Source organism: Malaclemys terrapin, chromosome 10, assembly GCF_027887155.1.
Source record: "Malaclemys terrapin pileata isolate rMalTer1 chromosome 10, rMalTer1.hap1, whole genome shotgun sequence".
In the NCBI taxonomy this organism is placed as follows: domain Eukaryota; kingdom Metazoa; phylum Chordata; order Testudines; family Emydidae; genus Malaclemys; species Malaclemys terrapin.
The window spans coordinates 70,726,722-70,742,146 of record NC_071514.1 but is presented as its reverse complement, the minus strand read 5'-3'; the positions used below and the strand labels follow the sequence as shown (position 1 = coordinate 70,742,146).

Genomic DNA, 15,425 nt, shown 5'->3' with positions numbered 1-15,425 from the left:
GATGGTGCCTGCGGGCGAGAGTCACACAGAGCCGTTTGCGCGCCTCTGCCTAGGAGCCAGACCTGCTGCTGGCCGTTTCCAGGATGCAGCGCGGTCCGTGGTGCACCCCAGCTGCACTGCTGATCGGGAGCAGCCGGAGGCAAGTCCGCACCCTAACACCGTGCCCCAATCCCCTGCCCTGAGCCCCCCGTTCCTGCACTCCAACCCCCTCATCCCCGGCCCCAGCCCAGAGCCCTGACCCCCTCCCACACAGCAACCCCCTGCCCCAGCCCTGAGTCCACCCCAAACCCCTCATCTCTGGCCCCACCCCAGAGCCTGCACCCCTAGTCCAGAGCCCTGACCCCCTCCCACACCTCTGCCCCAGCCCAGAGCCCTCTCCCACACCCTGAACCCCTCATTCCCGGCCCCATCCCGCAGCCCTCACCCCCGCACGCCAACCCTTTTCCCCAGCCCTGAGCCCCTCCCACACCCCAAACCCCTCATCCCCAGCTCCGTTGGGTTGCAGGCATCAACAACTTTCTTCAACTGGGTCCCCAGAAAAAAAAGTTTGAAAACCATTGCAATATGCAACTGTTATCAGTGTTAATCAGTGAAATTGGTGATTGTACAACAGCCTGCCTTTAGAAGGAAAAAAGTGACATAAATTGACCTGCTCCTGGCACATTCCTCCTATGCTGCACTGATCAGGACAAACACAGGAAACGTCTGCACAATGTGTATTGTTAACCTGCTGATGTGTTTATAAACTATTTATACACGGGAATCATTTTCCATTCTTTATCTTACACGTTGTGTGTTAAGGACAAAAATATTGTTAATGTCTAGATGAATTCATCGTGACCACAATTCCATTCACTTTCCTGTATATACTGTACTTTTTTAATGTAATATATTTTGTCAGAGGTCCAGCTGCAACCTCCCTTTTCTGTGGCTATTTGTAAACAACCTGAAAGGAATGTCAGAATAATGGTAATAAAAATGTTTAAACTTTGTTAAATTTTTATTCTGAAAAATGAATGCATTACTCAATTCTCAAGTGAAAAGAGGTGAAAAAGTCCCTACACTGGAAACAACAGAAAGCAGAGTGGACAAAGCACGAGGAAACATACCATAGGGAAAAATCCTGCTTCAGCAGGGGGAGACCCTGGGTGACATAATGGTCTCTCTCATCTCTAATCTAAAAATGTCGTTTTTTGCAACCTATTTTTATATTCATATCAGCTTGAAGTCTGAGAATACACCCAGCAGTTGGTTCGTCTGAATACTAATGTTGTTGAATTTCCTATTATTTATTTGGACTTTATAGTGCAACAGCCTATTTTAAAATTTTAAACTCCTGTTCCACTTCTCTCTCTGCACTGGATCTCACCAATTTCTTTCGAGAGAAAAGTGACAAAATACAACATGACTTTCCTACAATTCTTTCCTCCTCCTTCCTTGTCACAGATGCAGAAGTTCCTCATTTACTTTTCTCTAATGCCACCACTTGCCCCAGTGATCTCCTTCCATCCCATCTCCTAATCTATCTCAAACTAATCCTCATCCTTCCCTTACCCTTCTCCTTCACCTCTCACTATCCTCTGGCTCTTTCCCCTGACAATACAAGCATGCTTTAGTCTCTCTCCCATTTAAAAAAAAAATACCATCCTTTACCCCACTTGCTCCAGCTACTATCCCATCTCCCTTCTGTCTCTAAACTCATTGAACGAATGGTTTATAATCTGTCTGGAGTTCTCCTTCAGTTCCATCGTAGACTCTCTCCAGTGCTACCTTCACCCCTCGCACTCCAGTCAAACCACTCTTGCCAAACTCTCTAATGACCTCGTCTTAACCAAAGCTGAGAACCAGCTCTCCATCCTCATCCTCCTTGACAACAGGCTGCACTACAAGGCTTACAGTGTGTAGAGAGTCGCCCAGAGCCAGGACATTTGAACAAACTGATTTCAGGGTGGGTTTAGGACGCCTATGACTGATACGGCAGAGAGTCAATCCCCACCCCTTTGTAATCCTCCTTAACCCTCATTTGTGGAATAGTGAAGTCCCAGCAGTGCATTGGCTGGAGACCAGGATGCGAAAGCAGGAGGGCTCACAGCAATCCCTGGGATATATGTAAATGATTATGTAATTACCTGTCCTTTACAATTTTATCTGCCGAGTATCCCCAGACTTTTAGGAATAAAGTTTCAGCCTAATTAAACCACATCCAGTAGATCCCTGTCCTTTTTCCAGCATAGCCAGACACCTACAGTACATTGTGATAATGTGTGAATTGTGACCACATTTTCAGTGAGCCTCATGTATAATCACACACAAGACCTCATTGTATATGCAAAGTAAGTTACTATAAGTAAGAATGTCAATTTACATATGTAAATATGTTTGTAGCTGCACATTTTTCCAGGCACATTTGTGAAATGCTGAAAATTTGGTCCTCAATTGTTATATCAAGAATAATTTCCTTCAACTTGTGCATGTTATATTTAAATCACAATACCACAAATGTATAAAAATCCACAAGAGGATCTGTGTAATAAAGGTAAAGCAAAAGTAAGGCACTGAATTTGTTTCAAGAAAATGATTGCATTGCTCTCTGAATATTAGAAACAGGTTCTAGTTATCATTTAAAACATTTTTATGCAACTTACGCAGTAGACTTTGCTTGTAATTAACAAAGAATAATGCTTTGGCTATGTGAATGCTAGCTGAAGTAGGCAAGGTTCAGTTAGAATTTATTTTCATATCTATGAATGCATGGACTGTCCAAGTATTAAGCATTTGGTCAGCAATGGAAAGTAACACTAGTATTCATGCATATGGTTACCAAGAGCTATTGTTTTGCTAACATTATTCCAAAAGAGCAAAAAATGATGTCCCAGAGGGCAACTGTCATATGACACACCCATGCTTTCCTAACTTTCCCTCCCCACCAACATGACGTTACTCCCTTTTACAACCAAAATAACCTAGTTTATCTTTGATAGTGTGCAAATTTTTGTGAGAAAGAAGGCAAAACAAAAAACCAAAACAACTCCTAATATAGCAAGTAAAAAGGTGCACTACAGACAAATATAACTTACAGTTTGTATTTGTATTTTTTGTTACTTTCTTGTAAACATTCCTATAGAAAACATAAACCAACTTTACCTACACGGATACTTTATTTTGCTTGTTACTAAAAACCACATATTTAATCATTGGGATTAATTTATTATTGACTCAAAGGAGCTCATTATTACATACCTCATAATAACTATACCTTTGTTACAGTGTGGGGTTCTCTCAGTGCTTATCTTAATCTTTAAGTGATTTCTATTTGCTCTTACTATTATATTAATGAGGTCTTTAAAATGCATTTAACCACATTTTAATAGAGTAGCATAAATTGTTAAGAAAAAGCATCAGTGGATTTTAAAACTGCCAGTATTCCTACACTTTCTGTTACAATCTTCTGCCCTCATACTAAAATACCATATCATTAGTAGAAATATGGATTGGAGGACCATTCAACACTGAATCTTTCCAACGTGTCTCAACTAAAAAACCAAGCCACCCCCCCACACTAAAATCCCAGACCTAAGCTATGTAACTGTAAACATTAACTGCTCAACTGTCCTAAAAATATTTAATTCTTTCATATTATGAGGTGGTCTCGATTTCCTTTCTTTAAAAAACCTCAATACTGGTCTTGTATATGATGTGATGAATACTGTATATATCAATAGATTTCTAAGCTAGACACTATAAATATCGTGGCACGAATGTATAGTGCTCACAAAGTATTTTGACATGCAGTAAAACAATTTTCCATTTCCATCAAGAGTGTCAATCGCAGGTGATATAAACCTGCTCACTTATTAAAAACTAATGATTTTAGAACTACACTCAAACCTTGTGAAGTCTTAGTGAAAACTGAAGCAAGCTATTTACACAGAAGAACAAGATCTGAACATGGAAGACAAATTTGGGAGGAGCAGCCAAGTGTGGTAAGTGTAATGTATTTTTGGCTGCATCAAAAGTGTGCATATGTCAATGGTTAATTCTACATATGTAATTGCATACCAAACATTTTTAAAGCTGTTCCACTGTGTCTCTTATCTGGCACATATATATATTTAATATGAAGTCTGTGTCAGTAGCTTGGATAGCAAAACTGTCTGAACTGCATGCTTTGCTATCTAGGGTCTGAATATTTAACACTCCCCTGGTTTGTTTCCAGATTATTAATTTAAAACAGTGTTTCTCAGCCTTTTTGTGCTGGCGACCCCCTCTGGACTTAAAAAAATATCATGACCCCCACCCCCACTAGAAACAATTGTGATCCCTTACCCTCAGCTCCACCGGGCTTGGGCTTCAGCCCTGCCTGGGGCTCCTGGCTCCAGGCTTTATGTACATTAGCATTGTGGGGCCCTGTGTGGCATGGGGCTGCAGACAATTGCCCTGTTTCCAACCCCCTAACACCGGCCCCGTTTGCTGCCCACCCCCCTTAACCCATCCTGTAACCCCCAGTTGAAAAACACGGATTTAACACATTTGGTATGTATCTTTCAACAGAAAATCTTAATGTATTTTTATATGATTTTGCCACCTTTGAAGTTGTGTGAATAAATCAGACAAATCAGTTGCATATAAGGGAGAAAAAGTTTGATGAAAGGCACATTAACAATTAATCAGACAGAAGAACATAGCAAATATTACTTTTAGAGTGTGACTAAAGGCAGAATTTGGATTGCTATAACTAAATTGACTTGAATTAAGAACAACAATTTTACAAAAGTGTATGGAAGCATTTATAAAACTGTATATGTGGCAAATAAATCTTGCCACAATGCCCAGTCTTTATAAGAGAAACCAAATACTTTAATTGTATAGTGTACATAAGTAGTATTTTTCACAAAACTTCAAAAGGCCAACACGCCAAAAAAAAAAAAAATCATCAAGACAATATTCCAACAGAGTTACAATGATCGAGCAGTGTGTTGAATTTTCATAACTATTGTAGTAGATTAAATGTAAATTCCTTATCTGCAGCTGCTCTGGTCTATTATCTTCTCTCTTTCTTCAACTGAGTGCCCCTTGGTGTTAATTAGAAAGGTGACCTCTCCCCCTGAATCTTGATAGCTAGCTGGGCTAGATACAATTGGAAATTTCAGAAAGAGTTTTATGGGAAAAGGCATAATGTAGGGCTTGTCATATTGATCGGGTTTATTAAGTACACTACGCAAAACTAACTCAGTTTAAAAATGAAATACAATACACTATTTTATTATAGTCAGTTTATAGAAGACAAAATAATGAAATGTAGATAGTGGATTAAAAAAACCCTTTAGAATCCTGAAACAGCATCTTGAAAACTAAGAACTGACCTCAAAACACTTTTCCTTCTTTGCTTGATGCAGAAGTTCAGCCATTCCCGGCAGAAGTATTGGAAATATGTAATATTCCAAATATTCTCGAGGAGAACCTGGACAAAACAATATTTTTTTCCCCATTAACAGATTGAATTTAGAGGAAGTCCTCTGGAGAAAGAGGAACATTCATCTGAAATCAAATAGCCTTAATTTTAATCAGTATCATCTCAGCTTGTTCTAAAACACAGATTCTTTCAATTTAGATAGTCACAGATTTCACTCCTCTTAAGTCACAAAGAATACATCAACTTGAATAAGTTTCAAACTGAGTGCTTTCTCCTCCCCTCCCCATGAAGGATATCCACCCATCATTGGTTTGCTTTCCCTTAGAAACTGGAGAAACTGTAGTCAATCACAAAATTCAACTCCTAGGCATCAGGAGGAGGGCCAGGTCAAATCTTCACTTTGTGGCACATGGATTTCCCTCTCTTACCCACCTACTTTTCACAGGCTTTGTCATCATGAATAAACCCCTCCGGGAACAAGAGAAACAAACAGAATTGCCATCAGAGCTCCATCAATGTGTGGCTCCTGATCTGTCAGCAGGCAGAACTGCTAGGTGTTCTGATGTTTTGCTTCTCACCTAGATTGCCAGTCCTGTGCCCTTAGAAGCGAGAGACTGAAATGGTATTTGGACTTTGATTTCCAGCTTGGTAGATATAACACTTAGCTTTAGACAACAAACCCAGTTCATGGTTGTGCTTCTTGAAACAGAAAGCATGTTTAAATATAGGGGAGAATTTTAAGAGTGAAATTTTCAAAAGCATGCAGTGTTGATCTAACTCTGCTCTCAGTGAAGTCAATGGTAAAGATCCCATTAACTTCAATGAGCACAGAGTTAGGCCTATGACAGGTACTTTTGAAAACATAAGCTTCAGTCTTTAAGGTGAAAAAAAATTAACTCAAAAGACCAAAATGATTACCTTTCAAATTACATAGTCCAGTGTATGTAAATACACAGACATTTGTTTTGATCAGGTGAATTTCTGCCCTGGATTACTCTGGATTTATGTCACTGTAATTCCATCGCCTTCATTGGAATTACTCCAGATTTACACTGGTTTAGCCAAGAGCAGAATATGATCCACTTTTTCTTCTGACTTTTATGATCTCAAAGTTAGATAAATTAAATCAAACAAGAAAGCCATTTCTAAGAAACATTTCAGTACAATGTATGTAGCTAATTTCACACACAAAAAATCCTGATTAACAACATAACAACTAAACAAGTTTTACTCTTATCCCATGCTTGACAGTAATAATTATTTTAATAATTTAAGTGTGTTCTGTTTGTCTAGCCATGGTGGTGTTAATAGTCTTAATTGTCCATAAAATATGCAGCCAAACTAGACACAAATTGAGTACCTTGTATGCCAATCTTGGAAATGGAACCAAATACATTCCAAATTCCAAAGGCTGGAGTTTTAAATGTGCCTAGGGCTTTGTGTGTCCAAATGACACTGAGTTTAATGAGATTTGGGCATTTAACACTTTTGCTTCTTTGAAAATCATAATCTAGACACCGAAGTCACTGAGAAAAGTGAACTCTTTTCAAGATTCAAATTCGTCTGTACTAAAGACCTTAAGAAGAAGTATTATGGAGCACTGTACATTATAAAATAAACTTACATCAGGTGTGGAACAATTTGTATTAGTCATCAGATCAGAGTGATTCAGAAATCAACACAGAACTTTTTTTTGGGGTGGGGGAGGTGCCCTAACCAGCTGAAGTGTTGTCCTCAGTCGAGAGCTCAGCTGCTGTTGCAGTAAATATTCCTGTCTTAATGTGGCAAATACAGATTAATTATTAAAAGGGTGGTCTCCTGGCAATGTATATCTGGAGCAAAGGCTTGTTCATTGCTTCACATCCTTAATCCAGTTCAGACACCACTTGAAAATGTTCCTAACTGGAAGGGCACCCTATATAAAAGCCTTTGATATTACTGCTTCTCACTGCCAGCAATGGAAAACAATGAACAGAAGAAAGAGAAGAAACTTAGAAAAGGAGGTGAAGAAAGGTGATGGGTTGAAAGACAATATAAAGGCTAAAGTGCAGAACATCTAAAGGAAAACATTGTTACAGATTCTATGTGAATTTCAGAAAGTTGAAACCAGACTGATAAAAATGGAAGAAGAAAGATTCAGAGTCTGAACACAGATGGAAAAGAAACTGATGCACAAAGGACTATATTTTGAAAGGAATTTTCAGACTCAATTATATAGTTATCTTACTGAAACTAATTTGACCTTAAGATTAGAAGGGAAAAATACTTGCCTTTCTTCTGTTGTAATTAGAGCTGTCGATTAATCGCAGTTAACTCAAAACATTAATCACGATTAATTACAGTTTTAATTGCGCTGTTAAACAACAGAATACCAATTGAAATTTATTAACTATTTTTGGATATTTTTCTACATTTTCAAATATATTAATTTCAATTACAACACAGTATACAAAGTAGAGAGTGCTCACTTTATAGTGTTATTTTTTTCTTACAAATATTTGTACTGTAAAAATGATAAAAGCAATAGTATTTTTCAGTTCACCTCATACAAGTACTGTCGTGCAATCTCTTTATGGTGAAAGTGAAACTTACAAATGTAGAGCTTCTTGTTACGTAACTGCACTCAAAAACTAAATGTAAAACTTCAGAGCCTACAAATCCACTCAGTCCTACTTCTTGTTCAGTCAATCTCTAAGACAAACAAGTTTGTTTATATTTATGGGAGATACTGCTGCCTGCTTCTTATTTACGTCACCTGAACGTGAGAACAGGCGTTCCAATTGCAATGCTGGCTACAAAAGTGCCAAGTATTTACATGCCAGATGTGCTAAACATTCGTATGTCTCTTCATGCTTCGGCCACGCTTCCATGCTGATGATGCTCGTTAAAAAAACAATGTATTAATTAAATTTGTGACTGAACTCATTGGGGGAGAATTGTATGTCTCCTGTTCTGTTTTACCCGCATTCTGCCATACATTTCATGTTATGGCAGTCTTGAATGATGACACAGCACGTTTGTTTTAAGAACACTTTCACAGCAGATTTGACAAAACGCAAAGAAGGTACCAATGTGAGATTTCTAAAGATAGCCACAGCACTCAACCCAAAGTTTAAGAATCTGAAGTGCTGTCCAAAAACCTGATAAGGATGAGGTGTAGACTGAGCATGCTTTCAGAAGTCTTAAAAGATCAACACTCTGATGCGGAAACTACAAAACCCGAACCACCAAAAAAGAAAATCAATCTTCTGCTGGTGGCATCTGACTCAGATGATGAAAATGAACATGCGTCGGTCTGCATTGCTTTGGATTGTTATCGAGCAGAACCCGTCATCAGCATGGACTCATGTCCTCTGGAATGATGATTGAAGCATGAAGGGACATATGAATCTTTAGTGCATCTGGCGCATAAATGTCTTGCAATGCCGGCTACAACAATGCCATGAGAATGCTTGTTCTCACTTTCAGGTGATATTGTAAACAAGAAGCGGGCAGCGTTATCTCCTGCAAATGTAAACAAACTTGTTCAGCCAATAGCTCAGACGAACAAGAAGTAGGACTGAGTGGACTTGTAGGCTCTAAAGTTTTCATGGTTCTGTTTTTGAATGCAGTTATTTTTTGTACATAATTCTACATTTGTAAGTTCAACTTACATGATAAAGAGATTGCACTACAGTACTTGTATTAGGTGAACTGAAAAATACTATCACTTGTTTTTTACAGTGCAAATATTTGTAATCAAAAATATAAAGTGAGCACTATACACTTTGTAGTTTGTGGTTGTACCTGAAATCAATATTGGAAAATGTAGAAAATATCCAAAACTATTTAAATAAATAGTATTCTATTATTGTTTAAGAGTGCAATTAACTGCGCGACAGCCCTAGTTGTAATATAAACAGCTGAATAAAAAGTCACTATTCAGGGTTGGAAAATTGTCCTCAATAGATTTGTACAACTATACATTAAGCCCTTAATCCTACAAACAAAGGCATTTCTAATGCCTGCAAAGTATATCAATATGACTCTGCAAGGACACATGGGCCCAAAGTGGGGTATGTGTTTGAAGTACTGGGGACAAGTCATGAGAATCTCAAATAAAAAAAAACATGTGGAAATTCTTAATTTATACTTTTAAATAATCACAGCAGGGTGTACCCTAATATGCTAGTATATGCACTCTTTCAAAGGTAGGATAGCTTGTCAGGATAGCCCAACATACTGTGGGTCATGTCTTATTTCAGATCTTCTGTGCAGAAACTTGCTAGAACATACAAAGTGGTATGGAAGGCAGCGTACATGCTAAATTATTTTTTGGCCCAGGAGGACCCTTTTCATATAAATCCAAACATTCTTTTTCAGGTCTTTGTCTATGGTCAGTAATATTAGCCATATATAGCTCTGTGCCCACCCCGATGTACTGTATCAAGAGACCTTATCCTCTGTACCATGCACAGGTTGTCTGTACTCACAAGACCTTCTTTACATCCTTTCTGTTCCTTATCAAGTAAATATATTCTTTCAGACCATTACTTACATGTTTTTGGATTAGGTGCTGCTGGAAGCGGTGCGAGCGAGGGTAAGGAAGATATTTTTTGGGCAATGGAACATTCAGTAGAAGTTGAGTATAATTGTTTTGTATGTAAAGGCTGCAAAATTCCTGTATCCAAAGAAACCTGTTAAAAATAAACATACTTGACAAATATCTCATCCAGATTGGTTTCCCTTCATAAATATATTTCAGGTAAATTGAGTGTAAGAAGAAATAGAAGTTTTGTAAAAAAGGAATTTACAATAAGTAAAATATTAACTGATTTCAATATTTGGGCTGGACAGTTTCTATCTTCATGAATACTTTAAACAGAGAGAGGGAATTCTGTTTGGGGGGGGGGGGGGGCAAATCTAGGCTGCAGTGCACTAAAAATATCCAAATGTAGGAGGCTATGCATATGAAAGGCTAGGACAGTTGTCTTAAAAGGGCACTGTCAAGGGATTTTCACAATTTAAAAATGTATTTTACTCAACTGTCAATAAATAATACCCCTTTGGAAACTAAAATTGAAATATTTTCCTTACTAATGTTTTTTCCATTCAATTGCTTGCATACACTACTTGCCTTTGTATCCTGGAATTATTTTTGTTGTTTAAGAAATAAAAAAAGATTGAAATGTGTGTGTTTTTAAACAAAATACAGAGAGGCAAATTCAAAGCTGATGTAAACCCAAGCCTGAATTTTTCTCGCATGAAAAAGATTGCAGTTACACAGCTTGTGAAAAATCATAATTGGACAAAATAATGAGACTAACAAGATTGAAGGCCCAAAGTTTGATCTGTGTTTCTAGGAACACAGATACGATTATAGTGGACAAGAATATCACTCTATCAGACAGTGACCTATCCCTAATGTTTAGAAAGAGGAAGGCAAACACCTCATACCAACACTATTGCATCACTGTCATAATTTGCTATCAAAATTTGCATAATAAACTGTTGCATATTAGAACTCAGATGGGTTTATGAACATGCTCCTGCTCTACTGAACAAAATATTAGTAGGATCAGGCCCCTAATACATTGCGTATCGATAAAACAGGCATGAGTAGGCTTCTTTTTAATACACGCAAGGTTCATAAACAAATCCTACTCAAGAATTAACAGAACTTCATTAATATATAAATGCATGTCATTGCACTATGTTTTTGATACAATTGCAGGGAAACAGATATATTACTCCCAAGCTAATGACACAGTCATCAGAATTTGCTATTCTTTTTACATAAATTAATATACTATAATGGTGTTATTTTCACTTAGGGCAACAGGATATCCTAGACAGCTTAGCACAGAATTAGAATATGTAAATATTCATATAAAATGTTAATATCGTAAGCTAACTGATGTATAGTAGGCTAAAATATAGCTATGAGATACCTAGTTTAAATTAAAACTGCCAAAATAGGCTGATCAAATTTTGGTTTTTTGATCATTTTGTAGGGGTAATTTGGTGCTTTACACAATGAGTTTTGTATTTGAGTCTGTGATGATTTATCTCCCTGCTCATGCAGTTCTTTTTGAGACAAGGGCTCAAAGTTGTTTTTTTTTAAAGTTTTATGAACACTGTTGACATCAACAGGCCCAAAGTTTTCCTACAATAAAAATACTTAGCCAAATACAGACCATGCAAAGATGCCCATCTTATATAGTAGAACCTCAGTTACGAACAACAGAGTTATCAACTGACTGATCAACCACACACCTCATTTGGAACTGGAAGTAAGCTATCAGGCAGCAGAAACAACGAAAAACTCAAATACTGTACAGTACCGTGTTAAACAAACTACAAAAACAATAAAGGGAAAGTTTTAAAAAAGAGACTAAGTTAAAAAAAACTTTGTGTTTGTTTCATTTAAATTAAGACAGTTAAAAGCAGCATTCTTCTTCTACATAGTAAAGTTTCAAAGCTGTATTAAGTCAATGTTCAGTTGTAAACTTTTGAAAGAACAACCATAACGCTGTTCAGAGTTACAAACATTTCAGACTTCTGAACAACCTCCATTCCCAAGCTGTTCGTAACTCTGAGGTTCTATGGTAGTAGGCCTGAATCTGGTCCACTTTTTTGTAACTTTTTTTTTTTTTAAATATGGAAGGGGAAAACAAAAAACAGCTTCCCAAACTGAGGGATTCAGCACAAAGTACTGTATATGAAATTCCAAACTCACCACCAGGTGATACACCAACAATAAATGTGAGGATCTGTGTGTCTTTGCAATAGCAAGAGTTTGAGTAAGGCAACAATGACACGTGTGAAAACAGAGCACCAGTCTTCTACTCTGCCTACTTGCCTCATTCTTGCGATCAGGGAGAGTATTGAAATATGCAGGAATCCAGTGAACAAGATGCTTGCGTATTTCAATATCCTGCCTATTCATAAGAAGGAAGCAGACAGGCAGAGCAGAGGGACAGCGCAATGTGCAAACCAAAACACAGCTGGTAATCTAAATTTAGGCATAGCAGCCTTACCAAAATATCTTTAAAGAACAGCAGTGATTTCTGGAATATTGCATTTGACACTTAAGAGAAATTTTAAATACACGGTCACATATTCATCGAATGAATCTGGAGATATTTTGGATACCTAATCTTCCCGTTTAGAAATAGATGCACATTTTCAGACATACCATATACAGATTTTTTGCTTGAAATGTACTCACAGAATCTTGTTTTAATTCAGGACTATACGGAAATGGAGGCTGCTCTGCTTCGTACTCTAAAACAAGACAAAACCCAGCACCACACCAAATGTCAAAAGGACTTTATAACGATTTTTCTGAAAACATACAAACAAATATTACTTATTAAAAGCTACTTTCATTTGCAAAAATTATAAACCATGTATGATAAGCAAATACTTAACACAAAATCTAATTTATTAAGATGAGAGAACTTCTGAGTCACTTGTCCTGGAGAATCAAGGTCAATATTTTCAGTGATACAGGAAGCCTTTCTTGAAAATAGGCTTTTTGTACTAAGTAAGCAATTTTGCATAGTTTAAGACTATAAAATGTTTGTTAAATAAAATGAGGATGCTTGCATGAAATTAAGAATACTTTTCACTTATATGCAATAGTGCTTTTCAAATGAGGCTCTTTATACAGGGGGTCCTCTTATCAGTTGTTTTGCGTAACGGTCGCTTATCAATAGGGGAACGTGTTCCAATTCACATCGGTCCCGATCCACATATCTGTCGCTTCACTTTTTGCGTGGTTTTCTTTGGGTGCTTCCCCCAGGGTTCAAGAGGTGCTGGGAGTGAGGGGGTTGGGGTACACTCGGAGCAGGGGGTGGAACTGGGCAGGAAGAGGCGGGGTGGGAGTAGAGGGGAGGCAGGAAGAGGCAGGGCAGGCCAGGCCATTATTTTTTATGGGGAAAAATTCCCCAGTATTTGTCATTTCAGTATCCGTTGACCTTTACAAGACCACAACCCCGATGTATACCGGGAACCCCCTTAAACAATTAAACTCCTGTGAGGTAGCTAACTATTATCATCTACAGTTAATAAAGGAAAACATGGAAGTGCAGAGAGGTTATGTGATCTTTGCAAACTATTCAGTGAATCAGTAAAAAACTGAACCCAGGAGTCCTGAATCCTGGCAGTATGTGCTGACCATTAGACAACAGTTCCACTTACCCTAAGTGCAAAATGTTCCTAATACATATCAAAGGCAGAAACCCTTTGTTCTGGTGTTCTGCTCTCACTATATGTACAGATCTCCTACTGATGTCAATGATAGATTTGCAAAGGTATGGGGCTGGACCCAACTCCCACTGAAATAAAACTGAATACTTCAGTTAAGTTCATTGGTCTTGGATCTGCCACATGCAGAGCAACAGAACGTAGTTAAGATCCACCAAGAAGAAATTTTGCTCCTTATGAAATTAAATTTAAAAATAAAGAATAAAGGACCCCAGTAAGGGATTTCAATGGTTCTCTAACTGGAAAGTTCTGACAAATCTCAGGATTTCTACATATGAACCATTCAAATCTTTCCACAAGTTTATTTTACTCATACAGTAGGAATATATGGATCTGAGAAGCAAAACTGAAATCTTACAGAATATTATCTTAATAAAATATTTGGCGTTATATCTTCAGTACCTAAGTTTACATTACAATTGTAAATACATGGTTCGGGGTGGTATCTTGACATTAAAACTAATGCTTAAGTAGTTAGTCGACATCACCAGAAACCCAAAATGGAATTATAGACTTAAACCCTGATCCAGCATTCTTTAGGAACTAGGTGTCCCTGCAGAGCCCCACTAACTTTGAAGGGGACTATGGGAAGAAGCTGCAATCTTCCCTCACACTACACAATTAAAGATGAAGGCCTTAGATGCAAAACATGCCTGCAACCACCCAACCTACCATTTTTATAGTCATGTGCCTTAACTGGCATTATGGCCTCCATTCATGGTATGCACCCACTGATTCAGTCAAGTTAGGGTAGGTGGCATTTTATTCTAGGATTAAAAATGGCCATTTAATATAAAGCACTTATCACACTGTAGGGCACTATAAATACTAAATAAATAAATAGATAACTTTAGGTACAATCAAATGACTGGTGGTGTGGGCTCCTCAACTTCCTGAATATTCCTAGTAGCCACAGCTGCCACTGCAGATGCTGGGGAATGACCACGACAAAGGCTTCTATTGTTGAAATTGAAAACAAGGCTTATTAATTTTGTGTTAATTACACTTGCAATATCATTGCCTATCTGCTTTTATGAGGCAATAAACTGATTCCCTTGTGATAAACCAGAAGGCTGGATTCAATTGGGAAGCAGATTACTCTCATACAAAAGACAATGATATTAGCACTTCATTAAGGGTGTAATAAATAAAACCTTCACCAGCGTATGATACAAGGCTATATTTCTAATCGGAGTGCCTGGTGACAATTTAAATCACAAGAGCAATATACACATTTTAATAAATATATTTGAACCTTTCGTCCTGCATTTGTGAACAATGTATTTTCTTTTAGATTTCTGAACCAGTGGCAGTGTTTTGAGCTGGGTCAGTCTAAGGTTTATATTTCAAAGGGACACCCCAATGTCCAGTTCTTTGCAACCCTGCTGAACCAGATTCTCCCCAGGAGAGGGATTTGAATGCAAAAAACCAGGAGCGAGACCGTTTCAATGACTGAAATTGACAGACAAAAGCCTCCAGCCCCAGAGGGAGAGAAACGGACTTACAGTGAACCCGCCTCCCTAGCTCACTGATGGAGGCTCGGAGCAGCTCCGAAGGGGAGAGTCCCCCCAGCCCAGTGAAGGAGGCTTGGGGGAGTCTCCACTTACCCCCTGCCCCAGAAAGGGGGGCTGGGGGAGCCCCGCCCGAGGGGTGACAGGGGGAGGGGGGGGTTCTCTCTCACCAGCACAGATTTGCTCCCAGAGCGTCTTTGGTCCCTGAGCTACAGCCATGGAGGGGCGCGGTTACCAAGCAACCCCCAAGC

At 38.3% G+C, this 15,425-nt stretch overlaps 1 protein-coding gene across 3 annotated transcripts in view; it reads right to left on the bottom strand.

The window, feature by feature from the left end:
• The window catches only part of IQCK (IQ motif containing K), a 92,733-nt gene extending 77,317 nt beyond the window's left edge, over positions 1–15,416 (bottom strand). For all 3 annotated transcript variants that reach the window (XM_054042541.1, XM_054042542.1, XM_054042543.1), the window contains exons 1-4: positions 15,345–15,416; positions 12,624–12,679; positions 9,951–10,089; positions 5,364–5,461 (exon numbers count right to left, since the gene is read on the bottom strand). In XM_054042541.1, the coding sequence (XP_053898516.1) occupies positions 5,364–5,461; positions 9,951–10,089; positions 12,624–12,679; positions 15,345–15,393 (342 nt within the window). In that variant the 5' untranslated portion in view covers positions 15,394–15,416. The remainder of the gene's footprint in view (positions 1–5,363; positions 5,462–9,950; positions 10,090–12,623; positions 12,680–15,344) is intronic.
• Between the last annotated feature and the right edge of the window lie 9 nt (positions 15,417–15,425).